Genomic DNA, 27,612 nt, shown 5'->3' with positions numbered 1-27,612 from the left:
AAGGTAAAGTAATGAAAAATGCAACTATACTCTTAAAACCAATATTGATCTTTTAGAGGGTCTTTTTTTAGGTGGCTAAAACGCTTAGCTTCCTTCACAGAACTAGTGTTGGTTTCTCCAAGCCGGGGGGGCGTGCCGACCGCCGTCTCATGCAGGTTACACACAGACTGTGTGTAAGTACCACATACAACCCCAGATCCAAACTAGCCCTGCAAGTTTCTGCACCTTTATATAGAGCTTGGCTGCCTTGTATATAATAAACTTCTGTGGACCAATTTGTATCAGCAAGTAGAGTTTATAAACTAAAGTCACACGTTGTTTCCTCATACTGAAAGTTATCCATTTATTACTGAAAATAACAGTTTAGTCCTACTAAAGAGAGAAGATTAGAGAACAGAACATGCAGCGACACGATTCATTCTGAAGGAAACCAACACAGTCAGGTAAACACCAACAAGCAACTTTAGTTCCTTCTCAACCAAAATTTGGAGAATTGTTCGGAAAATAAAATACTTTCAGAAATCTTACAGAAAACACCACAAAATTAAAACAGATTAATGTACATTTTTTTTCAGCTTGTGTTTAAAGTCAATGGTTGACTGACAAGGACCGCAGCAACGTTTCTGTGTATTTTTGCCTTAATACTAATACTTGACACTACTGCTGATTAGTTTACAACTCAGACCAGTCTTGCAGAGACTAAAACTTCAATGTCAAAGTATGCTTTTTCCAATTCAGTCTGCTACTTTGACTATAAAAGGTTGATGATCATCTCAATGTTCACCGACATGTTTTTGAACATGCATTTCGACACCTGTGGCTAAAAGAAAGGAAGAAAAGTCTTGTCAGCAGTAGAGTAAAAAGTACATTGACTTGTTAAATGCGATAAAGCACACAGAAAACGCTGGTTTGGTCAACAGACAGGATTCATTTTTTAAATACTGAATGTTCTTTTCTTTGCAAAAATGGGTGCATAGGGTTTAGAAAACAAACCTATCAATAACCGTATATATATATGTATATAAATTAAAAAAAATGAAAAATATTCCTGACTGATTACCATTGAACACAGAAACCGCCACTGACTGTTTCATCTTTCTAAAAATCAGGAAAATCTCATCAATTCCATTTTATAAAACCAAGCAACGGACCACCATTGTTCTTAAAATAGAGCCGCAAAAAGCTGCTTTCTACAAATGGTTTCTAGTTTTCTACAAATGGTTCAGTGGACGTTACATTCATGTCAAAACAAACATTTCTTGTCAAATGAACCAGCTCTGGTGCATCTGACACAGACGGATAACGGGGGGGAGCAGGTACTATTCTAGCGTCCGCCTGACTTGCGTCCAGCCCAGGAACGGGACCGAGAACGCGAACGAGAGCGTGATCTTGATGCAGACCGGGACCTGGAGCGGGATGGGGAGTGTGTCCGTCGTACTTCTTCCTCGGTGTAATGGGACGTCGACGCTGGGTTGGCGTTTTCTCGTGGAGATGCAGATTTTGAGCGTGAACGAGATCTTCCTCTGGACTCTCTCCGAGGCCTCGGCCTGTACCTGAAGACACACAACGAAACCATTTAGACACTCATGTGATTTCCTAAACTCCGGTGCACTCAACATAACGGACCTGTGTGTCAAATGTACAATAAGTCTTTCCAAGACGTTCTGCATTTGTAAGTGTATTTGTAGAGTAACACCTCTTCCTAACTGGGTGCGATGCAAATGGGCAAATAGATTGTTTCAGCAAACGGGCTAAGTGAAAAAAGCTCGCCTTGGCCCCATTTTTGTGAAGTTTAATGCACTTCCTCAATGGCATTAGTCGAAATTGACAAAGAAACTGCGTTCCAACTGAAAAGAAACAAAAAGGTGAGAATTCTGGCATTTGCATTGTTGTCAGAAAACCTAGTATTTCAACTTAACTTAAAACTTAATAGTTCCTCAATATCTGATGACGTATCGTGATCATTTTTGGTTAAATACAGTAAATATTACACATTTCAGCTTAAATTAAGGTATTGGACAGTGGTTTATTGGCAGCCTAGAACACACATCCGAACAAGTTGTCCCTTTCTTGCACCACACGCACCTCATGTAGGTCTGGTAGAAGACTCTACAAACAGTGTTGGCTAAAAAGCTCTAGGTCGCAACAATGAGAAGAAACGTTTTATCACAGCTACCTTCACTCCTTCAATTTGGCTTCTGTGACCCTCTCAATGGCTGTAGAAAAAAGAATCTCATCCCTTTCTCATGGTGTGCAATAACTTGTATATTGTGTACTCGTATATCTGGACAATTTTTCACATCCTTTGGCCCCAGTATGCTCCCTCGCTCCATTTTAGGAAGAGGTGGAATACAGTAGGCCTACAATGACCAAGACAGAAAGGGAGTAACAGATGCAAACCACAACCTCTGTAAGCAGTCAAAGAGAAGTTGTACCTTTCATCTTCACGGCTCCTGCTTCGTGCTCCATACCCTCGTCCACGAGACCTAAAGACAGACATGGAAAGGTTACTTTGTCTTTCAAATAGACTTTAAGTACAGCAACTGTGAGGAACAAGCCTGCTGAAAGTAAAACCCACTCTCGAGGACTCTTGGATCGCCTGCGATGCCGATCATAAGAGGGGCTGCGCGACCTGTATCTGTCATAGCTGCGACTGCGCGACCGTCTGCGCCGGCTGTCTCGATCGTAGTCGTCGTATCGAGATGACCTGCCTGGAGAATGCCTTTCCTTTGACTTCATCTGATTTGGTGCTGATATTAAAAAATAGACAGTGATGAGAGGTTAAGAGCCAAGACTAGAAAACACAAAGCATCAAACATTCCCACGAGCAACAGTTTGTGTAGAATTCCACTGGGAGCTCCTCTGCAAGATTTGTTTTGTGTTTTTTTCAGTTTTTTATTTTTGCTTAACAAAGTTTGGAATAAAGGCGCTTTGTGTCCTATGAGCCCTACAGAGTTAATGCAGGGTGCACCTCTATACCAGGCATTACGGCCGCCGTGAGCCAGTTAACACTTCCATGACTAGTTTGGTTGGTGACTGCAGTGAGTTTCTGCATAAGAAGATAAAGTCTCACTGCATTGCTAACAAATAGGTCTTAAAAAAACATTTCGATGCAACGAGCACCAATCAAACTCACAATAAGGTAGAGCAATATATCGATATCGCAATATGAGACTAGATATACTGTGGTCTTAGATTTTTGATATATGGTAATATGGCAAGTGTCTTTTCCTGGTTTTACAGGCTGCATTACAGTAAAGTGATGCAACTTTCTGATCTTACCAGACAGCTCTAGCTGTTCTATTATTTACCTTCACCCACTAAGTCATTAAATCATTACTGGAGAATATTTATCAAAAATCTCATTGTGTACATAACATTTTGTGAAAGCACCAATAGTCAACCATGCAATATCGACACTGAGGTATTTGGTCAAGAACATCGGGATATTTGATTTTCCTCTGTATCGCCCAGCCCTAACTCATAACTCCGCTCAAGTTTAACAAGGTAGCCATGCTGGGGAGCCATTACTGTTACAAGTTGCACAACAACAAAAAAACCAAGAGGTCCTGGCCATGTCATAATCAGTCACAGTAAGCTTCTTTTTTTTCCATTGAAAGGAAACACCTGCTGAATATTTACTATTTTTTATCCTGCTACCACAGCACCGTTACCGCTGTTGTTCATTTCACTCACTTCGATTACCCACACTCTCATTCCAGCTCTTTATCTGAACCACCTGCGCAGCCGTATACATGTTCTGTCAGCACAAAATCTTATCCCTGCTGCTCTAACAGCACCATGTTGTTAAAGATGGCTCCATGCAGCCACATCTCTATCTACCACTGTATAACTTAAGTGACACCCATTAAAACAGCTGAAAAAAACTCCAGTGTTTAGTGGCAAAATAAATGAAAGAAGTTAAACACTTACTCTTTCGGTCACCCTGAGCAAACTGGATTTCAATCTGCCGGCCACAAACCCACTTCCTGTCCAGGCTGTGAAGAGCATCTTCTGCATCACGCACGTCCTCAAATATGCTGAGTAGTTAAGGGTTTTTGTTTGTTGTCATTTTTTGATAAGGCCACACAAATCAATTGGGTTTTTTTTATTCTCAGAAGGGTGACATAAGAGAAGGAAAACAATGGTCTCCTCATAAAAAATATAAAAAAAACTATCAATTTCTTAAGTTCCACCCCTCACATCATCCAGAGATATAAGATACAACAGTTTATAATGAGCTCAAATTAAACATTACTTGATATGATATAGCAATTGAAAAAGAAAAAGCATCAGACAAATACATCCTCTGTTTGTAGAGATAAAAGATGAAGCATGTTTTTTCAAAGAAATCAAATAATTGTCTGAGAGACTATGACTACAAATGTTTAAACAAATCAAATACATTAAATAGTTTATTAAATTCCTTTAATTAAAATTACAAAAGTCATTGATATAACAAAGAAAGCTGATTTTGTTGTCATGTCAAATTTGTGGAATTGTCTTGTCAGGATACAAAATAATTCAGACTTGTTACCTTTGCCCATGCTTGACTTTGAACTTCATCTTGATCTTTACACTCTTTAATCGACTCCCACAGAGACTTGGGCTTCCTGCTTGCCTTTTCCTCTTAAAACTCTTTTCTTTTCCCAATTCTTTGCCGCCATATCCAAGCTTTGTCTCCGTTCCCTTTTCCTCTTCATGCTTTACTTTCTCTTTTCAACCTTTTCCCTCCCTCTGATCCTGAAGGTCTGTGTGACTTGTCTTTACAGCTACTCTACACAGGTCTTTGTTACTCTTTGTGGCCGGTTCCACAACTGGATGCTTTTACATTTTCTGAAGCAATAACAGAGAAATATGTGTGTTAGATATTCAATCAAATTAAGTGAAAACACGTCACAAAAGCATATCTTCAGCTGAAATGAAATTAAAAATTTTGTTAGCAGGAGCACAAACAGGAAAGAAAAGACAAAAATCATTGGGAAAGGATATTGAATGTAAGCAAATCCTCTTGGTCGACGTGTATGGAAGTCAAGTGGGATGTAGACATCCACTATTGGCCCATAGCGGCCAAACTCACGCCGCAAATCCTCAGGCCTGAACACCGTAAATACAAGTGTGACTCAACTGAGCATCACGGGCAACTCTGCCTACATCACTAACCAGTAACAACAGCTGGGAGAGCAGCTGATGAGAAGGCTAAAGGGACAGTTCACCCCACAACACAGTAAGACTCATTTGACCTCTTACCTGGTGATCCAACCCATCGATCCACACGGGTCCTGTTATGTCAAGTTTGACTGTTGCTGTTTTATTCTAGAGGTTTTGTTTTGGAATAACTATATTGTGTTCTGGGGTAAACTAACCTTTAAAAAAAAAGACTTACAGTAATTTGTTCAACATGCAATTCCACATAAACCCCACTTAAAAGTCTACAACTTGATTTCAACAGATTCAGCAATGTAGCTCTATTAAAAAGGAACAAACTGACATATTGGGACTTTAGCTTATTCACCATTACCCCCAGAGTTAGACAGGTTGATACATACCCTTCTCCTCTCCGTGCGTGCTGTAACTGTCTGACGCCCACAGCATTAGCTTAGCCCAGCAAAGATCCTGCAGGTAACTGGCTCCAACTAGCTGCTGCTCCCAGTAACTGACAAAATAACGCCAATATGTTCCTCTTTAAGTGGATTTTGAATGGGTACTCCAACTCTGAGCACACTCCAGGCAAACTCTCTGCTCCATGACAAGGCTTTTCAGTTGATGCAAGCAAATCACTCCGCCCAAGTAGCAGTGCTTCACCTTTCTGAGAATATAGTTCCCAGTTAGTATGCGGTTAGAATATGGCTGCGTCTCATGTGACCTTGTCATTTATACATAGAGGCTGTGACTATACTAATCACAACATGTAAATAGGAACATGTTGGCGTCATTTTGTCACTTACTGGGAGCAGCAGCTAGTTGGAGCCAGTTACCTGCAGGCTCTTTGCTAGGCTAAGCTAATGCTGGGGGCGTCAGACAGAGTTACATCACGCACAGAGAGGAGAAGGGTATGTATCGACTTGTCTAACTCTGCGGGTAATGGTGAATAAGCTAAAGTCCCAATAAAAGAGCAACATTGCTGCATCTGTTGAAGTCAAGTTGGTAACTTGTAAGTGTTTTTTTTATAAATTGTTCAAGTTCAATTATCAGCAAATAAAAACGAATCATGTCCGGAGGTCATGGGATAATATACCACGATGAAGAGAACAATTTTGATTAAGATTAGCACCAACGTCCTTTGGCAAACATTCTTACACAAAGTGCATCAAAATCAAGTAGTTTGTGTTCAGATACGTACACGTGTTACAACGAGTAGAAAAGCGTACTTTAATACAGCATTTGTTAACATTTGTTGCCAGTCTCTTTTGCTCTGCAGAGGGATTAGGGAAACCTTTGCCAGTGTTTGATGATGTGCAGGTAAAAAGGATTAAACTTACTATACTGTAATATAATGTTACTAGAATTAGGTATCGTGTGTACTTTTTAAGCATGTTTGAAGTTAGTAATATCACTATTTCTGTTGAAATCATATTATTCAGTTCACTTCATACCTCTTTTAGTTTTAACGGTTTACTTAAGGGGAATTTGCCGTGCGCTACCCTTGGCCATAACCGAACACCGCTATCTCCTCGCTGTAAACAATAATAATAATAATAATACATTTTATTTAACAGCGCCTTTCTAACACTCAAGGACGCTTTACAGACAATAAAAGACAGGGAACAGAAAAATGTAAGTAGTAAAACAAAACAAATAAAACAAATAAAACAAAAAACAAAACAACAAAACAGGAACAGTGTATTTACAGATAAGCGAGCTGGAACAGATGGGTTTTGAGTCTAGTTTTGAACAGGGGGAGAGAGTCGATATTGCGGAGGTCGGGTGGGAGTGAGTTCCAGAGCTGGGGAGCAGAGCGGCTGAAGGCTCTGTTCCCCACGGTGATGAGTCGAGCTGGGGGGACAGTGAGGTGGAGGGAGGAGGAAGATCTGAGGGAGCGGGAGGGGACGGCGATGTGAAGGAGTTCTGATAGATATGGAGGAGCAAGGTTATGGATGGCTTTGAAAGTATGGAGAAGGATTTTAAATTGTATTCTGAATAATAAACAGTGGGCGTTGCTGGGTGTTATCGGTGCTCTAAGCGATGTTGGGTGGTGTTACTTTTTGTTGACATTGCCCCTCCCTTCCCCTCATCACGTCCCCGCCCTTCTGTGCTTCCCCGCACTAACCCCCCCACCCCCAAATCCTTCTTGTTGGTTATTGGCTGGAACACTGTGTATGCTTCGTGGTGCAGGTGGGCAAAGTTTGGTTTTTTTGCCGTTTGTAGACCCTGGGCTGTCTCCAGAGGCCGCGTTTTTTACAGTGTGTTCTGGGGAAAGGCCGCTTGGAGATAGTGAGGAGATGTTTGATGTATGTGACAACAAATGTTGTACCCTAAAACACGTGTGACAACGGTTAAAGCACCTTTAAGTCCATAGACAGTTAGCCAAGACAGTCCCATCAATGCTGTCAAAACTACCGGATCTTACTTACGTCCTTCACAATAAAATGCCATGTAAAAATAGAAACTTTTTAGGGGGAAATATCGTCTCAAGAGCGTTCTTACTTCTTTTCCTCATAAAAGAGACTTTCATATACAAATCAGACATCTAAATGCCCATGTACATATAGGAATAATTCATACGTAGATTGGTATAGATCAATTCTGATATCATTTTGGTGATGGAAACATAAAGTAGGCTACCGCGAAAAGACCGGAAAGTGCGTCAGGTCGGTAGTGTCCGAATATGGCCAATAGCAGCGATTGGTGTTAGCTAGGCTTGTTAAATTGAAGTCTGATCAAATTAAATACTACGTTTAACTTCTTTTACTTGCAAATCAACAACACACGTACAGTAACAGTGTGTATTATTTAACGTAATTATCCTATTTAGTTATAAACATGTAGCTAAACGCACACAGTGAACGAACGTATGACAGAAACGCAATGCAAACAAAGAAACGTTACCAACAAATTCAATAACAACGTAGACACGTTATCACAAATTGTTTTGTTGTGGGTAATTTAGCTATATAGTTTAAATATGTGCGCTGCGGTTTATAAATGTTTAAAACATAAGGCGTCTCTGCACAATGGTTCAACGTAACTTGAAGCTCCTACAAGGATGCTAAACTTGGCTGCTAAGCTAAGTCAGCTAACGTTAGCTATTGCTAACAGGAATAGCTCAACGTTAGTTACCGTTAGCGGATGATCAGTGGTTGTCATGGCGTCTGAACGTGAACTCACCTGGACTCATCGGAAATGTTTCTGACGAACAAAGACGTGTTTGGGGGCCTCATGTATTTGGCCATAAAGTTACACTCACTCAGCTGAAGAAATTCTTTTCGTGAACGAAAATCTGAAGCGTAAATATTTCTTCTTCTTTTCCTTAATGGTTTATTGGCGGTTGGCAAACCAGTTTAAAGGCGCATTTCCGCCACCAACTGGACCGGAGTGTGAACGAGAAATAAATACAGAGAAACCCCTGAAAGAATCTTCACTAAATCAATTTTTTTATAAACCAAATTATATTTTGATATACACTGCTTGCTGTTTTCCCCAAAAGCCCTGACAGTGAAAACGCGTGGTGGTCTGCCTTACTAAATTTCAAAAAAAAAAAAAAAAGAAGGTGGTCTCTGGGTATTGTATGGCAATGAATTGTGTGTTGAACAATTAAAAATCAAGACATGTGTGAGTAATTCTAAGACGAGTAATACTACTTTCTTTAAAGCCCACCTTCCTCCAATCACCAACATGTCTTTATATGATGCCTTTCTGTTTGAATCATGTCCCAATACTCCTGGCATGTCGTTCTGATGAATGTTTTGTCTTCAGATTTGCTTAGTGGAACCTGTAGGTCTGCATATTTAATCTTGAATAATTGCTTGTTTTGCCAGAATATCCTCTTGCTCATTTCCCTCCTCACGGACAAAAGGAAATGAAACTTGTAAAATATGCCCGCAATTTCCATTCTGTCCGTTAGAAGAAATATTCCCTTGATAATATCTGTTCTGACTGATGATCTGTCTGATCTAATGCTGGATGGTGCTGAAAAGATGCAATTGCAATTGCACCTAAAATTGTTTGCTGGGAATAACAGTATTAAGTATTTACTTCTCCGGCGGGCCTTGAAAGGGTTCCCCAAGAAAAACGGGAATCATTTTATTTCACTATAATTTCACCCATGTGTAACACAATGACCGATTGTATGACTATTTTGTGCATGGGTTTCCTTCACTTTCGGTAATAAAACATCTGAAAGCAAAAATTCTATCTGGTAAGGGACCGTGGGATAAAGTCTTATCAGATGGGGGGGTCACTTTAGGGCTCCTTGATGTGAAAAAGTTTGAGAACCACTGTTCTAATTGACCTAATCTAATGCTTGCTGATTTAGCATCACCAAGCATCCAAAACTCATCAAATGTAACTCACTGTGTTCCTGCAGTCTGTTAAAATTCTCTTTGCAGGATGTAAATCACAATGACCCTGAAGATTAAACCTGTATGTCAGCATTAACGTGACCCTTCTTATTCTTAAAAGCTTCTCCCCCATTTCCACCTGCGTTGCTAAAAAATGGAGCTATGCAAATATATTTGTTGCGCATGCACACTTATGAGGCACACACTTCTGGTTCTTCCTCTAAATCATGAATTGGGCGGTAAGGAGCCACAGCACCCCTTGTCGTTTGAGATCCTCACCTCCAGTTGTGGCAGTCACAGAAACTTTGGACTGACTACAAACCACAGTGGAAGAAGCATTCACATCCTTTACTTAAGTAAAGTATTATCAGCTGAAAAGTAAAAGTATTCATTGTGCCGTAAAATGTTCCCTGTTAGTGTTTTACCGTCATATTATTCACAGCTGTAGATCTTTAATGTGTTAGTTTTAACTCCTTTATATACTGTTGGTTTCCGTCAGACATATTTAGTGGAGTAAAAAGTACAATAGTGTGGAGTTGAAGTAAAAAGTTGCATAAAAATGTCATCTCTCGCAAAATGAATGTATACATTTTATGATAAAATGGAAATACTCGAATAGAGTGCAAGTACCTAAAATGTGAATGTACTTAGTTACATTCCGCCAATGATAAAGCAACCAAACATTGTAGCACAAAGCAGTACGTAATAAAGACACGTTGGTTTATTTAATCATTCAAATTTATTCATAAATGTAAATATTAAAAATAACATTGTATTGTGTTATTTTCCCAAGGCTCCCTGCTTGAAGCTGGAAAGGTGTGAAAGGGATCCGTCAGCTGCCAGCTGTGTGTCAGGCTCGTTTACTTCTGCTGATGAAAGTCACAGAGCCAGCAGTGATAGTCTGGATACGTGATGAAGCAGAGACAGAAAGAAAACACGGCTGATTCACATTTAACAAAACAAAAACAAAAAATCCTTACAGTCTATTTTTCTTTGTATCACCGAATCCCCGGTCTTTACTGCAGTTATTAAAAGAATTAAAGCCACTGACCTCAACCATGTCGTCCCCTTGGATCTCTCGGACAGAGGTGAACTTTTCATTCTCAGCAATCAGCTTCCCGTTCTCCTGTCTGACAGTGCACTGGTCATAGCAAAAATATTGCAAGTGATGGAAGTGGTTCATCAGACAAATTTACAGCAAACAATAAAAAATGAATGTACACATGAAAAATGCTAATTTAAACTGCCTAAATTGCCATTTTGCCCACCCCCAAAACACACACACACACACACACACACACACAAATATCTCATACTTTACTGATAGGGAACTTAAGAGCAAGAGGGTCTTTGTCATTTTTCAGATATGACTGACATTTGATTAAAAGTCCAACTGCCACTTTGCCATGATGTCTCTCTCCCAAAATGGTGGGCCAAATTCTCTGGGCAGGCTAAGCAGAGAAAAGGGAGGTAACCTTGATTCCAGATTTGAGCTTACATTTTCCTAACCCTCATGTTGACCTTGGGTCAAATTTGACCCATTTTCAGTTTTTTTGTCTTAACAAATGGGCCTTCGAAATAAGCGCTGGAAATATGAACACTAAAAATATCTAGTAACTTTGTAAAAAAACTCAAAAAAAGCACCCACAACATTGAAAAAGTGACATAAATGTCAGAAAAAGTGATAATAATAGTTAATGGTTGACGCGACCTTTCCTGTTTTACTTTTATTTCCTGTCAAAATTGTATCCATCCACTAAAGATATCCAATTTTGTTCATGCTACTGTGTCTGAGTACTCAGTTTGGTTGTTTCTTTGTTAATCCGATATCTTTAACTTTACCTGCATGTGGCCACACAGAGAGATATATCTGTTGCCTCCATCATTTGCATCCTGCTCTTTATTTAAAAATGCACAAGAACAGGACGTAAGCATTGCTGAAATTTGCTAAATGAAGCCTACATAGTTTCCTGATTGAAACTAATTTGCAACACTAAAGTTGGGCGTCATCAGCTCACATCCAACTCTCAGATCTTCCCTTCTTTGCTTATAATATGCCATCCATCCATCTTCATCCGCTTATCCGGTATCGGGTTGCTCGGGCAGCAGCTCCAGCAGGGGGAACCCAAACTTCCCTTTCCCGAGCCACATCAACCATGTATAACAATATATAATAATAAGCATTAAATTAAATTAATATGCATTCCTTTTTAGCCTTGAATTACCTTGATCTTCCTGCCGTCCACAGCAGTCATCTCAGACTCCTTTCCTAGGCTGAATGAGTGGACTTTGGTGCCAATGGGAGTCTTCATTGTGTAGGTGAAGTCTTTGCCATTCTGCTCGATCACCAACACTGGTTTGAGTTCCTTTCGCATTTTGACAATCATTTCAGGTGCACCTTTAAGGCATATTTAAGTAAAAGAAATATCTATATCTGTCTTCATACATAAGCAAATAAGTCTTTTAGATATGAAAACATTCTTACCTACTACTTTTAGGAATTCCTCAAGGTTTTCCTCAGAATGAACTTTCCAAGTGCCGCTGAAGTCCATGTCTGCTGCTGTTGCTTGCCCGAGGATGTTTGTTGTTCGTGTTGTTAATCCCAACACACACACACACACACACACACACACACACACACACACACACACACTGCTGGTTGGCATGTTGGGGACTTGAAGCTCCCTGTTATTTTCACTGGAATTTCCAGAGAGAAGCAAGATGGGCTGAACAACATATATTAAGTAATAGATGAAATATGATGAAATATGGCACCAGATACGAGGATGCATGGATGCTTCTTTTAAAAAACAAACAAAATCACTGCACTGAAATTTAACAATAACATATCTTTATTTCAGACAGGAATTAAAGCCTTCCTTCATTTGGCGAATACTTATGACTTGACTTTGACATTTTTCCCCTTCAAAAATATAAAAATACTTCAACTGCAAACACAGAAAGCAATACGTTTTAAGGCAAACGTGCAGGCAGCAAAAGCTCAGGCAGTCCAGTGCTCGGCAGATATGAAAAGGTGATGCACCTCTTCAACCTCCCAGTAAAAGTCTTAAAGCATGCTCAGTTACCAGGAACACAGATATGTAGAGCTTTGTTACAGAGATGCTTAACTGTGACAAAGTCGATTTCTGTTGGAATGTTACTGAAGCTTAAAACACGGACGCTTACAAGGCAATCACATTATAAATAAACGAGTGGAGCACATTTCGGACAGTAATACTTGTTTTCTTCCTGTGTGCCGTGTTGCAGTCCCTGAGAGAACATTGATCATTGATGCAGCGCTGTTAAATACGAGCTTCTTCACAGAACCCGGTCAAACATTTGCAGTGCTTTACTTTTGACTTAAGTTATTTTAACATTCTTTGATCACCAGATTTGTGCTTTCTACATGTATTTCATCAGGACACCTTTAAAATTAATACCCTCTTGTAGTCTTTTATACTTGATAGTGTAGCTCGATCAATAAGGATATTTCAGGCACATACCGATATTGATATTCCAGTTAGAACATCTTTGATGATGAAATGACAAATATGTTTGATATAAGGGCATCATCTACCTAACATTTGGCTTGCTTACAACAATTTATGTAATATTCGGAATCCAAAGATTGGACATTCACATCCTCACAACTCAGTGGTTGATCAGCTGTGCGGAAGTGAGAAAATAAGGAAATAAGGCAGGTGGAAACTTCTTAAACTATTTCTGTCACTTTTTTATGAATGTATTCCAGGAGACTGTCTGGATGTGCGCCTGTATCTCCGTATTTTAATATTATTGCGTAAGAACAACTCTGTTACCTAGTTTTTTTTCTGGTATAACCCGGTCCTAAGAGTCTACAGCCATGCTAGCTCCTGTACGCTAACATGCTCATGTTAAGATGACATAATGTTCATCATGGCCACCATGTTTAGTTTAGCGTGTCAACAAATAACGTTTTACGGATTTTTTTTTTAATTTGGTTATTTTATTATTATATTTTTGGCCAACCGAATGATCGACATGACCGTTCATTTAGCAACGCCACTAGCACAGCTTACAACTGGCGGACACTGTTTCTAAATCCACTTAAACATTTCTTTGGTATTTCGTTGCAGCAACTTCTAGCTCTGATCGGCAAATACTGTATATATACCAAACTGATATATCTGCAATAGCCTAATATTATCCGAGATGATGTGTCGGTCAAGCTCTGTTTACAGATTCTTTACAGGTGCTCTATGAATTCCTGCATGATCACCTCTGTAAAGTCAAGAAGTAAATTTACTTCTGTAAAGAAGAAGTACATTTCAAACAAAACAGAGCAAGCTCGCCCCTCCCCCCATGTTTACGTACCCGCCATGACTAAACGATTAAACTGTCACTAACCCCTTCCCCCAACCATCTTGTCGGTGATTGGCTGGAGAGTTATGTTGTGTTTTGGTGCACAGGCTGTGTCTCTAGTGATGTTTGATGTCTACGACCCCTGGGTTGTCTCCCGAGACCGAGCTTTATCACAGTGTGTTCAGGGGGCAGCCAGCTAGCGGATCAAGGAGAGATGCCTACGATTTGAGATACCAATTAAGTTGCACTAAAACCATGCTGGAACTCATAGTTCACCTTTAAACTGGACTTTTGGGGGCAGACTCCACCAATCGGGTGCCTCAAGCGTGTCAAAACAGGTGCTCTGTTTTTTTACCATTTGATGCAAAACTGCCGGCTAAGACACAAAATGCTGACACTCCGCTCACTTCAGGCTGTAATCAAATCCTTAAATAGAAAATAGCCAGTGGTGCATGCTTAGGTAATGCGTTTCATTATAAAAATCCTTATGAACTTTTGAAAAAAAAAAAAGGATGCATAAGCTCTTATCACAGCAACAGAACATGGAACAGAATAAGACTTCATATATATCAAACTTTGCTAAGACTCCTGTTCATTTAGGGATCTCACGAGGGGATCATGAAGAGGAGAATTCGTCCTCTGCTTTCAAGAACTGTGAATATGTGTTTCATCATGAGAGATCCTCTTCATTGTTTGGACCGGGGTCACTAAGGCAACGTGATAGTTTCAGTTGGTCTTGCTCCTCCCTCTCATCCGGCACTTTGGCCCTCAGCTCATCGATGCGTTTGGCTCTGTGTTCGCTGCTCTGATTGGCCCTCTGGGAGGATTCGTTCAACAGGCTGACGGCATCTGGAGGGCTGGGATCTGGCTCAGCTGTCCGGCTTCGGGGACTCTTGCTGTCATCGTAAGTGTAAACCTTGTGTTCTGGTGAACAAAGAAACATATTAGTGCTTGAACATTGTGTACAAGCAGCTGCACATGATTTTGAAATGGCTCATTCTGCATAATAAAAGAGAAGTCTAAGTCTAATAAGTACTTTTACGTTTGGTACCTGTTGGTAGACTTTTAAATGCAGGACTTAACATTACATTACATTATCCAAGGCAACTTCCATTCACACACCGATCAGGAGCAATTTAAGGTTCAGTGTCTTGCCCAAGAACACTTCAACATGTATCCCAGGGGCCAGGAATCAAACCACCAACCTTCCGATTAGTAGACGACTGCTCTACCACCTGAGCCACAGCCATCGTAACAGAGTATTTTGGCTATTTTTATGCAGGTAAAATATCTGAATACTTCTTCCAGATTTCAGATCTTAAATTAAACTACAATCTGGATATGTGAATAGAACATTTCACAGTTCCAAATTCAACCTGTCAGCACTCTCCGGTGGACAAACGATCTAATGGCAACACTGTTTTGTTACTTATCAAGTTGTGTGTTATGTGTATTTTGATCAAGTGAATCAATAGATAATGTTGCTTTAATTGTTATCACATCATTCAAATCAGTTGTACAACTGTGTATTACTATGACTGTTACTTCTTTTCTTTCTGATCCCTTCCTGTTCACAAACATCCCGTTTTTACTCAAAAACATGTTGAATTAAAGAAAAAAATTTCTTCACGTTGATTCTGAAGCAGTGTGAAAAAGGCTAATTTCTCCATTTACACTTTTTATAATACGATGAGATAGATTCTGACCTGGTTCAAAGCAAACTTTTCTCACTGGCGGTGTTTCCTGCCGGTTTGCAGGAACTGTGAGGTAGTGACTCATCTGTGAATGAGACATTGAATTAAACGTTTGTCAGGATTTACTTTGTTACAAAGCTTACCAACCATTATTCGAGACATAAATCGACAATGTTAAATTAGACCAAATTGCAATTTAGTTTCACTTCATTCATTCTTACTAAATCATTAGACAAACAGGACATTTGGGTGTCATTCAGTTAATGAAAACCATTCAGCCAGCACTCTTAATCACAGTGAATGGGGTTTCAACAGCATTACAAGCAACCAAAACAAAGGTTCAAAGAATAAACTCAGAACAAAGAACTACTGTAAGTAAGATCACATACAGGAGCTAATTTTAGGAACAGAGACTATCCTGTATTTCTAGAGCTCGAACACTCATAAACAGAATCATAGTTGCTGTTAAACTCACCCTCCTCTCCATCTCCACGCGCTGCCTCCTGAAGCGAACTTCACTCACATTGTCCTCAAACGGGTCGATCATCAGGTCGTGTCTGCTGTAGGAACGAAGCTGAGGAGAAACGACATGAACGTCAGCATAAAAACACATTTATTTACTTGTTACTACTACTACTACTACTACTACTACTACTAATACTACTGCTACTACAAGTTATTACTATGCCTTCAACACCAACTCTGCTCAGCATTATCAAAACCTGCATGCATTGGCGCCTGGGTAGCTCACCTAATAGAGTGTGCGCCCATATACAGAGGCTCAATCCTCAATGCAGTGGCCGCGGGATCGATTCCGACCTGCGGCCCCTTGCTGCATGTCATTCCCCTTCTCTCTCCCCTTTTCCGTTTAATCTGTTCTGTCATAAATAAAGGCCTAAAATGCCCCCCAAAAAAAGATCTTAAAAAACCCTGCATGCATGCTGGACTCCTATCGTCTCCTACCCTCTGTCTGGTCTTCTGCAGGTTGCCTCGCAGAATCTTTCTGATCTCTTGCTCACGACTTTTCGAGATGCTCGGGATGGCCCGTCGCTTGGCCGGACCTCTCGGCTGAATGTTTCTGTGGAGACACACATCACATGTTGTTACAACCTAAAATAAACACTTTTTTGAAAACAAGGCAACAGAAGGAAACGTTATTTACAAAGAAAAGGGAATATCAATAATGATAATAAAGTAAAGTTTGTTGGCAGGTCCAGACCTCTAGTTTGGGAACCACTGATTTATAATATGTCCAAAAACAACATCTGCATGTAGTGCTTTGCTCTTGTTTTTGTACGATACATTACTGTACGATAATGTATAACAATGTACGATATCTCCTGCTTGGAGTTATTTTGGATGTGTGCATACCTTTATTCTCTATTCCTTACCAGGGAATGATACCAGTGACACCAGCTTTACTTAGGATTTTGCATTTTTAAAAATAAATGTCCCCTTTTTATTTTGGAAAAAAAAACATAATATTCAGAATCAGGTTTATTGCCAAAAATGTTCACATATAAGGAATTTGCCTTGGTATTTTGGTTCATAACAATGAATTCAGTGAGAGAAAAGAAAAAAATAATTTGTAAATAGAAAGATCACGACCAGTGTTTGACCTCAGAACTATGAAAAAAACATAATTAGTCCTCTTACGACTGATACTTACTGCATGGAGACGGACGACATAATCGTGGGCAGCTTGGCGGCGCTCCCGCTCTCCACCAGCATCATGGCCTGTTTCATCTCCATCTTGTTGTAGAAGGAGATGAGCTGAGGCTCGGTGGAGCGCTCGCCTGCGATCAACCACTTCTTCACGTAGGCCTTATTGAAGCGGTTCAGCCTGAGTGCAGCAAAGGAAGCCCGCATGTTGACATTTATACTGTCTGCACATTCCCACGACACTACCTCATGCACTACCCCCATCCCCCTATAAACCAATGCATCTCTGTGTATATATAAATAAGCATTTGCATATATACATTTATTTGATCCTTATTTAAATATGTAACATTTAAATTAACTGGGCTCCCCATATCACAAATACTTAATTCAAATGTTACATCAATTGAGGGGTTAAAAAAAAAAAAATCATACTTGTCTTTCCAGTGATGATGTCCATAATGACCACATACGTCTTCAATTCCTGTGAGGAGATGATCCAGGAACTTGAGACAAAATGAGTTTTTATATGCTGTTAATTCTGCATAGAGATGAACAATAAGCAACACAAAAGTTTGATCTTTTATATTCTTTTATGTCTTTGTCTATTTTAGGTCATGAAAACTTAAAGTATTATTTATCCAAAAAATAATTACTGTTTCACCTGTGTGTGAATCTCCTCATTAATTGATCCTTTGCTCTCCTTCTTCTTCTTTATGGCCAGTAGCTCCACCAGAGGCCTGATTGTCATTCCCTAAACACAGAAACAGGACGTGAGGTCATGTGGATGCTGACAACACAACAACAACAAAGCCAGACCAGCAACTCCTGTGTTATGCAAGGTAAAATTACTGTTTTTGTCATAGGAGTCTGGTAGCTTTGAAGAAAGCCTAGATTACAGCTTCAGTTCCCCGTCGGAAAAGGCTGTCTGACGGCAAGGTAAAGCTTTAAAAATATTCTAAATGTACTGCACACTTAAACTGATTCAGATTTTTTTAGGGGGGGCTAAAATATGCTCTCCTCATCTACAGCAGCACATCTACTGTAGGTCATACACTCGTCTATATCCATGACGTTCCACTTCCAGGATCGCTCCGTTTCTGTCGTAAATTCTGCCGGATGTCTGTTACCTTTCACTTTTGTGTTGGAACTGAACTCCCGTGGATTTATGAGGACTATAGTTAACTGCTGCTCTTCAAGGTAAATCCAGACAGCTAGCTAGATTATCTGTCCAATATGGGTTTTCTGTTGCACGACTAAAAACATTTTGAATGTACACACGTTCCACCAAAACAAAGTTCCTTCCAAAGGCTATTTTGCAGCGGCACTGTGTCTCTGCCCGGTGCTTAGTGCCCTACATAACAATTGGGATTGGTTTAAAGGAATGCCAAAAAAACAGAGCACACTTTTCTCCCATCCCGGAATGCTGTGTGGACTCGCCAGACCCTCCTCCGCTGTGTCGTGGAGGAAGTTCTGGCGACGCGAGACTAGTTACACACTGACTCATAAGTACCTTCTCCAACCCCACTCCCAAAAATCCGAAACTACCAGTTTTTAAAGTCAGGTTTGGTCATGAGTTACTTTAAGCCAAATAAAACACAGAAATGCAAACGTTTGTGATCTAAAACACTAAAGCCCTCTCACCTGCACAATGACAGTGAAGAAGATGACCGTGATGATGGCGGTGAGGAACAGGTTCTTCATCTCATTGTTGGTCAGCAGGAACCCCAGTGAGAAGGCAATGGCACCTCGCAGGCCACCGTAGGCCACGATGAACTGGTCCTTTTTGGTCAACTTTACAATACGGAATTTATTGATAATGTATGTGAGGCCAATGACTCCTGGAAAACACAGAAAACAACATAATACAGTTTATAAAAGTAACAGGAACGGGAAAATGAAACATTATCACAGTACTTTCATTATTATGGTGAATATCTTCCTTTAAATCTTTTTTCCCCCCTTTCTTTCTTACAGGAAAAGATGTTGTACTCATTCGTGCAGAAACAGGACAATCAGAAAAGTGCAGTCTTTAAAAAAACATTACAGGAGGGATGGGGGGGCTGAAATGAATAATAATGAAATAATGAAAACTATGCATTTATGTATTTCCTTAACATAAATAAAGACATTTGCACCATAACTTGATGAAAATGAAGTGTTGGTAGTGTGTTAGTTATCCAGTCAACCCAGACACAAGTTGCTATCTGACCATGTTTTGTTTCGTGTACTGACCCAGGACTCTGGACACCAGGCAGAGAACCACCGTGACGATGACGAAGGTCCAGTTCCAGGCGTGAGGACCGGCCACCGTGGAAACACCGAGGAAGATGAAGATGAGCGTCTCGCTCACGCTGCTCCACATCTTCAGGAAATATTTGATGGTGGTGTACGACTTGTGGGAGATGTTGGCCTCTACGTACGGCCGCATCACCACGCCACACGCTATCAACCTGTTTGTGACAGGAAGGAAACAAGGAGAGCGCTATGAACAACTCAGAGTGAGGCTAGCCAGTTAGTTACTGACAGGTTTAAAGCTTCATCGTTCGGTTTAAAGCTTCATTACTCATCATATCATAAAGTTGGGCTACAATACAGAAATCTCTAATTGAGACATGGTTTGTTTTTATTACAGTTAGGCAATAAAGCAAAACATAAAGAAGTAGTCTGGCATCTTGGGATCTTTTTCCCTTTTTCTTACCAAGAGTTACATGAAAAGAATGACACCAATACCATGTGTGTGTCTTCTTAAATATGAAGCTAGAGCGGTTAGCTTAGCTTAGCATTAACACCAGAAGCAGTAGACAACAGCTAGTTGAACTACTACTAAAGTTAACAAAACAGAAACTGATGTTTAAAAACAGAAAGTTGAGGGTAGCTTGCCGGACTGTTTGTTGGAGTTTTGTTGAATGTTCTTCATCTCTTCTTTTTGATGCTAAGCTAAGCTAAGATAACTGGCTGTAGCTTTAAATATAACGTAACAACGGATTTAAGCATGGTATCGATTTTCTCATTTCACTCTGTGAAGAGGCGCACTGCACAAAATGTCAAACTATTCCTTAAAAGTGCTGTAGGTAGGATTGTGAAGTTCCAGGACTTATCTACTTTTTTGTTTTTTTGTTGTTATTTTTTGTGTGCAGGTAATTATTTAATTACCTGCTTTATGAAGTTCAAGTGGAACATAGGGTCAGTTTCAGCAAATATGACAGAAAGTTAGTTTTATAATTCTTCCCCACTGCATCTTTAACAAGGACCAACTGGTTTAAACATGTTTTCCTAACAAGGCAGAACAGTCCCGTACACACAGGAGGAATTATCACAAACTTGGGTAACGCTTGGATCACTCACGACATAATGCCCGACAGATGGAAGACCTCGGCAGAGAGGTAAGCCATGTAGCTGTAGAGGAAAACAAACAGGGGTTCGATGACTCGGGTGTGCGAGGTGAAGCGGGAGGTAAAGGCACCCAGGAGGCCGTAGATGGCTCCCACCAGGATTCCTCCCAGTGAAACCACAAAGAAACAGACGACCCCGAGGACGGCGTCGACCACTGTCACAGTTCCTGCGTGAGTAAACTCCTCGAACAGGTGATACAGAACCTGCACCGAGAGAGAAACACGTGTACTGAGACTTCAAGTTTTCTCCAAGGTAAAACGTCTTTGCGGCTCTCGACCCGGCACTAGAAGGAGGTCACGTTCTTCGTTTGTTTATGAACAGCATTTCTGTTCTGGATCAAGACGCAGATCCAGGATTTTTTTTACATTTTCACTTTTTCGTCATGCAATTCCTCCTCTTTTCATTCCTTGCTTTCTTCTACCTTATTACCTTTCTTTCCTTCCTACTTGCTTACTTTCCTTGTTATTACATGATTCCTCCCCTCCCTCTTCCTCTGCAGTAATAAAACAATTGAATCAGAATCTTGTGAAATTGTCTTTTTTTTTTAAGAAAAATGATCTAGCGGACGGCATTTCTCCCTTCTCTCCAAATGGGTTACTAATTTTCAAATAATCTTGATAATTTTATTACAGCATGTAAAATTTCATCTTGTAAATGACGTCTCCCCTTTAGATTAATATGACAATGTCCATTTCCGGGTCAGTTTTCTATGAAAATGATACTGTTTAAATAGATTGTAATGCAGCCATAAAGTGGGTTTTGGAGTCATTCATTTAAACATTTACTGTTTTCTATTTGCAAATCATATATTCGCACAAACTTTTACAGCAACAGCTCGTTATTAAATGCTTAAGACAATCAGCCACATGTCATCTCCAGCAGCCTCTGCAGCTCTAAAACAAAACGCACAAATGTGAATAAGTTGAAAATTGATTATTGTCCGCTCCATATTCTTAGTGATTGGCCTTTAATATGACTGATCTGATAATCTGAAGATCACTGATCTAACTGGCAATTGAATTCAGACTAAACAAAACAAAAACAAGGATGGGAGTGAATATAAACCTGAATCTACTGGTTTAATCTTTAACAACGTGCTGTATTTTTTAAGATTATGCAGTTTAAAAAAAAATAAGTAAATCTTGATTTAAAATCTAACCAGCACTGTAGCTGTAAGAATAATTAATTGGAATAAAAAGTACAAAATATATCTCTGAAATGTAGTAGAGTACAAGTGTTAGGTAGCAGAAGATGGAAATACTTAAGTACCAGCACCAGCGCCTCCAGTAGGGCTGAACGATTAATCATTTTCAAGTCAAAATGTGAAAGAATGCAATTAGCTTATTATGAAGATAGCAATTCACGTTTAAAGCAACTGTTTTTTAATAAGATAAATGCTCGAGGGTCGGCCTCTGGCTCACACAGTATAAGCGTGCGCCCCATGTAGGCTGAGACCTTTGCAGCGGGCCGGGTTCGAGTCCGACCGGCGGCCCTTTAAATTGATCTTGTATTACTCTATTTAACATAATCGTAGAAGGTGACATGTAGCTAAAACTCGTTCAGCCCTATCCTCCAGTCTTCAGCTCACTCACCACAGTGACGGCGTCGTTAAGCAGCGACTCCCCGAACACGAGGATGTGCAGCAGCTCGTTGATGTGGATCTCCTCGAACACGGCCAGGACGGCCACGGGGTCCACGGCCGAGACGATGGTGCCGAACAGCAGGCAGGACAGCAGGTCCACTCTGCCCAGCTGGACTCCTTCAATCTGACACACACCGTATATCATCCCGCCGATGAAGAAGGCGTTCCACAGAGTCCCCACCACCGCGAACACCAGGATGGTGCCCATGTTCTCTATGAAGGGCCGGATGGGCAGGAAGTAGCCGGCATCGAGGATGATGGGAGGCAGCAGGTAGAGGAAGAAGAGCTTAGTGTTGAGAACGGGCGCTTCCTCTCCGATGGCTTTGATGATGCCGCCCACCAGGAGACCTACGCCGATCAGCAGACAACTCTCCGGGACGATGTTTTGCACACTGGGAATAACGTGAAAACCTGAAGAGAGAGAAAGAGTTGAAGTCTTTATTCACGGAAACTTAAGAGAAAGACAAGTCAAAGTCATTCACACACCAACCTAAGAATAATACCTATTTATCACATTTCTTTCAACTTAAAACTCCCAAATTTAGGCTGGGTAATACTTGCCTATCAGCATCTCGGATGGCTGATTATGTTATGTTATTACTCAGAAAAAAGAGTCCTTTTAGTCGCCTATTTGGAACTGCCTTTTTGTTAACTATTTCTTCAAACACAGAGTAAAGCTGGCACTGATGTTGATTACAATTACTTCATCCAGAGTCACTGTCTACACTGGCCAATGTGGTTATTAAATTGTCTTTATTATATGTTTTCATTTTTTTTTCCTGCTCCAGATCTGATTTACTTTTTCCCCCCAGTTTCAGACAGTTTATTACTTTACCTAGAGCTTTGACAAATTGTGATTTTTCAGACATGCATACAGTACATACAAATGACTGTAAGATTAATTGTTAATAAAGAGTAAAATAAATGCACAAGAACTTGTTTCATAAGTCAAGTAGTAGTATGAGTAAAAACAACAAGACGTAACATTCACTGCAGTACACAAACACATTTTGACTGTGTATCTACATCTAGACATTACTCTGTGTGTTAGAGCAGCAGTTTGAGGTGAAGTTCTACTTCAATGCAGCGTCCTCATGAAATATGAAACATGTTGTTGCAGCTGCTGCTGCTGCTGCTGCTGCACGGAGAACAAACAGCCGGTTTATCGGAACAGAACAGCTGAACCGAAATATCTGTGTGGGTTGAAGTTTATGCACGTAATCTGCATTCAGCCTGGATGTATTCACTATTATTTGCCTTTAGTGAATGTTACTTTAATGAGAAATCAAGGCCTGCTAATAACGGTCATTTTCATTGCTGATTTATTTGTTTTTGATTGATCTTACAGTCTATAAATTGCCAGAAATTAGGGGAAAATTACTATCACAAATACTCACAACCCATGGTAATGTCCTCGTATTGCTTGTTTAGTCTAACATTCAGTCCTAAACCCAAATATAATGAATATACAATGATATTAAACAGAAAGGAGCTTCAAATCATCACTTGTGAGAACATAAAACCAGCAAATATTTGTCATTTTTGCATGATGAACAGCTCCTCTGAAAGGTTGAATAAAGGGCTGATACAGTAGATAGATGCTGAACAGAACAGTGTCACTGCTCCTTTACTTTCACGTTTGGCCCTGTTTGTCTCACAGCTGAACGAGGCCTTGACATTCAGTCTCTCTGTATGTGACTCCAGACGGCTGTGGTGACGAATATCTCTGCGATGTTCTATGCAGTCAGTGGTCCTGTGTGCATCCGTACTCGCCCCCCCCGCCTATCGTCTGAACACTGAGATCTTTGTTATCACGCAGTGAATTAGGACAGAAGGTTGGACCGGCCCTGGTAGACAACAGCCGGATAGAACAGATAAGATGCCACAGAGCTTCATCACGCTCACTCAGCCAACGACAAACTGCAGGAGAGATTCCTTCAGCCAATCAGGATCCTCCCTGCTCGGTGTTTACACATTCAACATGGCGGCATGGGGGATGATACAGAAAAGTCAAACACACATTACGAGTGGTAATAAAAGATTTTTGAAATACTTGTACTTACTTTTAATGCTAATTATACTTGTACTCCACTATGATATAAAGGCAAATACTGTCCTTTTTACTGCACTACATGTATTTATACAATTATGTTTATAATCAATAAATGGCTGATTATTTTTTTGATTCATCTATTAGTCGTTTGGTCTATAAAATGTCAGAAAAATGTCCATCTCTGTTTCTTGAAATCCAAGGTGGTGTCTTTAAATGTCTTGTTTTTTCAGTCCAAAACACAAAAGATATTTGGTTTAATAATATTAAAAAGAGAAAAGCAGAACAACTCCATATTTGAGAGGCTGAAACAGCATTTTCTGCTATTTTTGCATGAAAAGGTACTTTAACGATGAACGGATTATCAAAATAATTTTTTTTCTGTCAATTGACTGATAAATAAATCGTGGCAGCTGTACTTTGCAGATAAAGATTATTAATATAAAGTCATTGTATAATTTATAATTTATTATTTTAGATTATGTTACCTAGCAATATATAAAATAAGTAAAACTGAGTCAGACAATCGTATGCAGCGTCCAGAGTTTTACCCTCTCAATTTATGAGTGTGTAGTTGTGTCAAAGCTAAAGGTCAGAGGCGAGAGATCACTTATTATAAATCTCCACAGAGATACATTTAATCTGTCAAATTAGTCGGAACAGCTGCCTCCAAACCTCTGGCAAGGTTAAATCTAAACTCTAATCCTTCACCATTTGCTTCCTCTACAGACAGACAGGCGCTCGCGTCATCAGAAAAATAAGTTTGTGTGGCATGGAAACATAACTGAAGCAGTCTTTAGGGACACCATCTGGAGCTTAATTACATTATTTGAAATTCTTCACATAAATATGCTATGTAGAAGAACATATAATGTTGTAACTTGTGTTTTTTCTTCTTCTTTTGGCGGTGTGAATGTGTTACTGAAAGATGGATGTTATATATTTTTTTTACTACCTGTAGCTGTTGACTAATTTTGCAGTAATAACAGCATTTGGTATAGCTGATTTTGAATGTATTAACAAAAAAGTTGTTTAATGGACTGGACGCACCCCAGACTCAACCATAGACTCAACAGTTTTTATCTCATAAATATTTTTGGAGGGTGAATCTGCAGAGGGGACAAGGAGGGCAAATTTATTTATGTAAGTTTATTTTTAAATTAGCGTTTAGTACAACTTTTACCAACTCAATGAAGAACTAAGATTATCTTAATAATAAATGATTAAACTTGTTTGGTAAAATGTCTATGATACTGTCAACCTGACATTTTTGGCTGCTGCCAGGACAACATACTCTAACCAATCTCCATTCAAAATTCTATTAAATTTAACAAAAATCTTTCTATCACTAACCTGTAAAATGTCACTTCATACATTTAACACATCCTGAAGAGATAATTGTCACACGTTTCCAGTTTGCGAATGATGACTAAGAAGCTGGTTGTTTCCATATTTAGTTTAACATCTGATGTATTGGTATTTCACTGCTTGTTCTTTATGTCTGATTATCGCATTTCCCCCCTCTTTTCTGCTGTTCTGCTTATCATTTTGTTATAAAATAGGCTTACACTTGAACCAGGAGAGGAGCAGATAACAGCAGCTTTGGAGCCTTATATGCACCCTTTATGTTTTAATAATCCAGCCCCTCACTAATGCTGAAGGTGGGAGTATTGATATCTCGGCAGCAGCAAATCCCTTCGTTTGTGTCACTCACCAAGTTTCATGAGCAGGGCCAGAAGGGTCCACAGAGAGATCTCAAAGGGGCTCCTGACGTGATCGTAGTTGAAGGAAAGGACCGGGAAAGCCTTTTTGTGAGCAGTAGAGTTAACTTGATTATGGGAATCCCCTCGTGTGTCTCCGGCTGGATCCCTTCCCGTCTCGTTGTTTTCCGAAACGACATCACGACTCGCAGCGGCGACAGAGACGAAAACGAGCAACACAACGCACATTAAACCCGTTAGAGGCAGAAAGGAGCTCCTCCGGGCGTGCTCAGCCATTTTTAGGTGGTTTGACAGGTCAACTAGCTGCCGCTGATGCTCTGCTCTAGCTCCGATGAAGATGAAGATGAGGATAGTACGGGAAGCCAGCGTGGTGCGCAACGGACATGTGCGCTCTTTTACGCATAAACTCCCCAGGCATTTTAAAACTACGTAAAACAACAAACGGTGATTTATGTTGCAAACGAGCTACTGTCATCGGTGGAAGTTTTTTTTTTTTTTTTTAATTCCCACTTCTTACTTGCCCGCTGAGATGATTTGATGCCGGGAGAGTTGCTGCCTGGTTGTTTCAGACCGACACTCTGACAACTTCATTAAGTATCAACCGTTATCAGACCAATTTCTCACGCTGAACTTTTTTTCTCTTCACTTTAACAGGCATCAGCTCATCCGACGCTTAGCCGGAGAGAAGGTGACATCTGCTGGTGTGGAGGGTCACAACGAGCACACAAAGTGTACATTTGGGGAGGACGCATTCACTGTAGCCTGGATTTTAAAGGTGCCCTGCCACACTTAAAAAATGCCTTGGTTACCTTGTTTCAAGAATTTTTTTTTGTAGTATATAGAAAGCCTGTAGGAAGACTCAGCTCCATTTGTTCCAGTTCTCATTAATTTTCAAGAAGCTAAGGTGCTTGACTCTGATTGACTAACAGCTAGCCAATGAGAGCCTGGCTATCAGCATCCTTTACCCAGCGCAACTGGGTGAGCTCATGAATAGTAATGAGGCAACAGGCAACATGACGTCAGACTGACCAGCTTTTGTATGTCATTTCTTCACTTATTTCTTTTCAGTGGCTAGATCTGACAGAGGAGGTAGCTGTTCATGTTCACATTTGCAACGTAACACAAACCTGTGGACCTAACACACAGTATTTAAAAAAAAATGCAAGTAAAAACAGTTTTATGTGGCAGGGCACCTTTAAGGGAGGAAGTAACCTACATTTATTTATACTCATTTACAAGTGTACCGTGTCAAACACAGTACTTAAAGGAGACTTCCGGTCGATTTCAACGGGTAGCTCTGTTTTTTTATTTATTTGTAGTGCTGTCAGTAGGGAGACAAATGAACACAATCGGTGCAGTCTACACCGTTTTATCCTACTTGATTTTGCACCCAACAGTCTTTAACAACAGGCTTCATTGGTCTCGCTACTGACAGCACTACAAATAAATAAAAAAAACAGAGCTACATGTTTAAATTGACTGGAATTCTCCTTTAAGGTTTCTCAGAGGGAAGATATAATTTGATGAATCATGACAAGAGGACTCCGCTGCCTGCTACCCAGGGAGGATCCATCAATCTGAATAAGAAATCAATGAATCAATCAAT

The 27,612-nt window shown here is 40.0% G+C and overlaps 3 protein-coding genes across 5 annotated transcripts; all 3 read right to left on the bottom strand.

The window, feature by feature from the left end:
• Positions 1-318: 318 nt before the first annotated feature.
• Positions 319-8,587, bottom strand: LOC117956217 (serine/arginine-rich splicing factor 10-like). Of its 2 annotated transcripts, none has more exons than XM_034891139.1 (6): positions 8,329-8,587; positions 4,538-4,836; positions 3,934-4,040; positions 2,579-2,750; positions 2,436-2,486; positions 319-1,553 (listed from the first exon to the last, which is right to left on the bottom strand). In XM_034891139.1, the coding sequence occupies exons 2-6, from the start codon at positions 4,564-4,566 to the stop codon at positions 1,325-1,327; spliced, it is 588 nt and encodes a 195-aa protein (XP_034747030.1). In that variant the 5' UTR covers positions 4,567-4,836; positions 8,329-8,587; the 3' UTR covers positions 319-1,324. The 2 variants fall into 2 exon arrangements, with proteins under 2 accessions (XP_034747030.1, XP_034747029.1); XM_034891138.1 differs by lacking the exon at positions 4,538-4,836 and adding an exon at positions 4,993-5,097 and having other exon boundaries at positions 3,934-4,037; positions 8,329-8,554.
• A 1,633-nt stretch (positions 8,588-10,220) lies between these two features.
• LOC117956218 (fatty acid-binding protein, liver-like) lies at positions 10,221-12,300 on the bottom strand. Its single transcript, XM_034891141.1, has 5 exons — positions 12,154-12,300; positions 11,986-12,115; positions 11,726-11,898; positions 10,552-10,641; positions 10,221-10,401 (listed from the first exon to the last, which is right to left on the bottom strand). The coding sequence occupies exons 1-5, from the start codon at positions 12,235-12,237 to the stop codon at positions 10,351-10,353; spliced, it is 528 nt and encodes a 175-aa protein (XP_034747032.1). The 5' UTR covers positions 12,238-12,300; the 3' UTR covers positions 10,221-10,350.
• A 39-nt stretch (positions 12,301-12,339) lies between these two features.
• LOC117956214 (Na(+)/H(+) exchanger beta-like) lies at positions 12,340-26,640 on the bottom strand. 2 transcript variants are annotated; one of them, XR_004659204.1, is made up of 13 exons: positions 26,000-26,640; positions 22,186-22,646; positions 20,546-20,796; positions 19,433-19,650; positions 18,842-19,038; positions 17,862-17,951; positions 17,633-17,703; positions 17,205-17,378; positions 16,499-16,613; positions 16,011-16,109; positions 15,548-15,620; positions 14,118-14,765; positions 12,340-13,723 (listed from the first exon to the last, which is right to left on the bottom strand). XR_004659204.1 is itself a non-coding variant. In XM_034891134.1 (12 exons), exons 1-12 carry the CDS (start codon positions 26,280-26,282, stop codon positions 14,512-14,514), a joined length of 2,286 nt encoding a protein of 761 aa, XP_034747025.1. In that variant the 5' UTR covers positions 26,283-26,640; the 3' UTR covers positions 12,340-14,511. The 2 variants fall into 2 exon arrangements, 1 of the variants encoding a protein (XP_034747025.1); XM_034891134.1 differs by having other exon boundaries at positions 12,340-14,765.
• Between the last annotated feature and the right edge of the window lie 972 nt (positions 26,641-27,612).

The sequence above is a fragment of the Etheostoma cragini genome, chromosome 14, assembly GCF_013103735.1.
Source record: "Etheostoma cragini isolate CJK2018 chromosome 14, CSU_Ecrag_1.0, whole genome shotgun sequence".
Classification (NCBI taxonomy): domain Eukaryota; kingdom Metazoa; phylum Chordata; class Actinopteri; order Perciformes; family Percidae; genus Etheostoma; species Etheostoma cragini.
The sequence above is the reverse complement of the archived record's forward strand: the minus strand, read 5'-3'. Positions and strand labels throughout refer to the sequence as shown.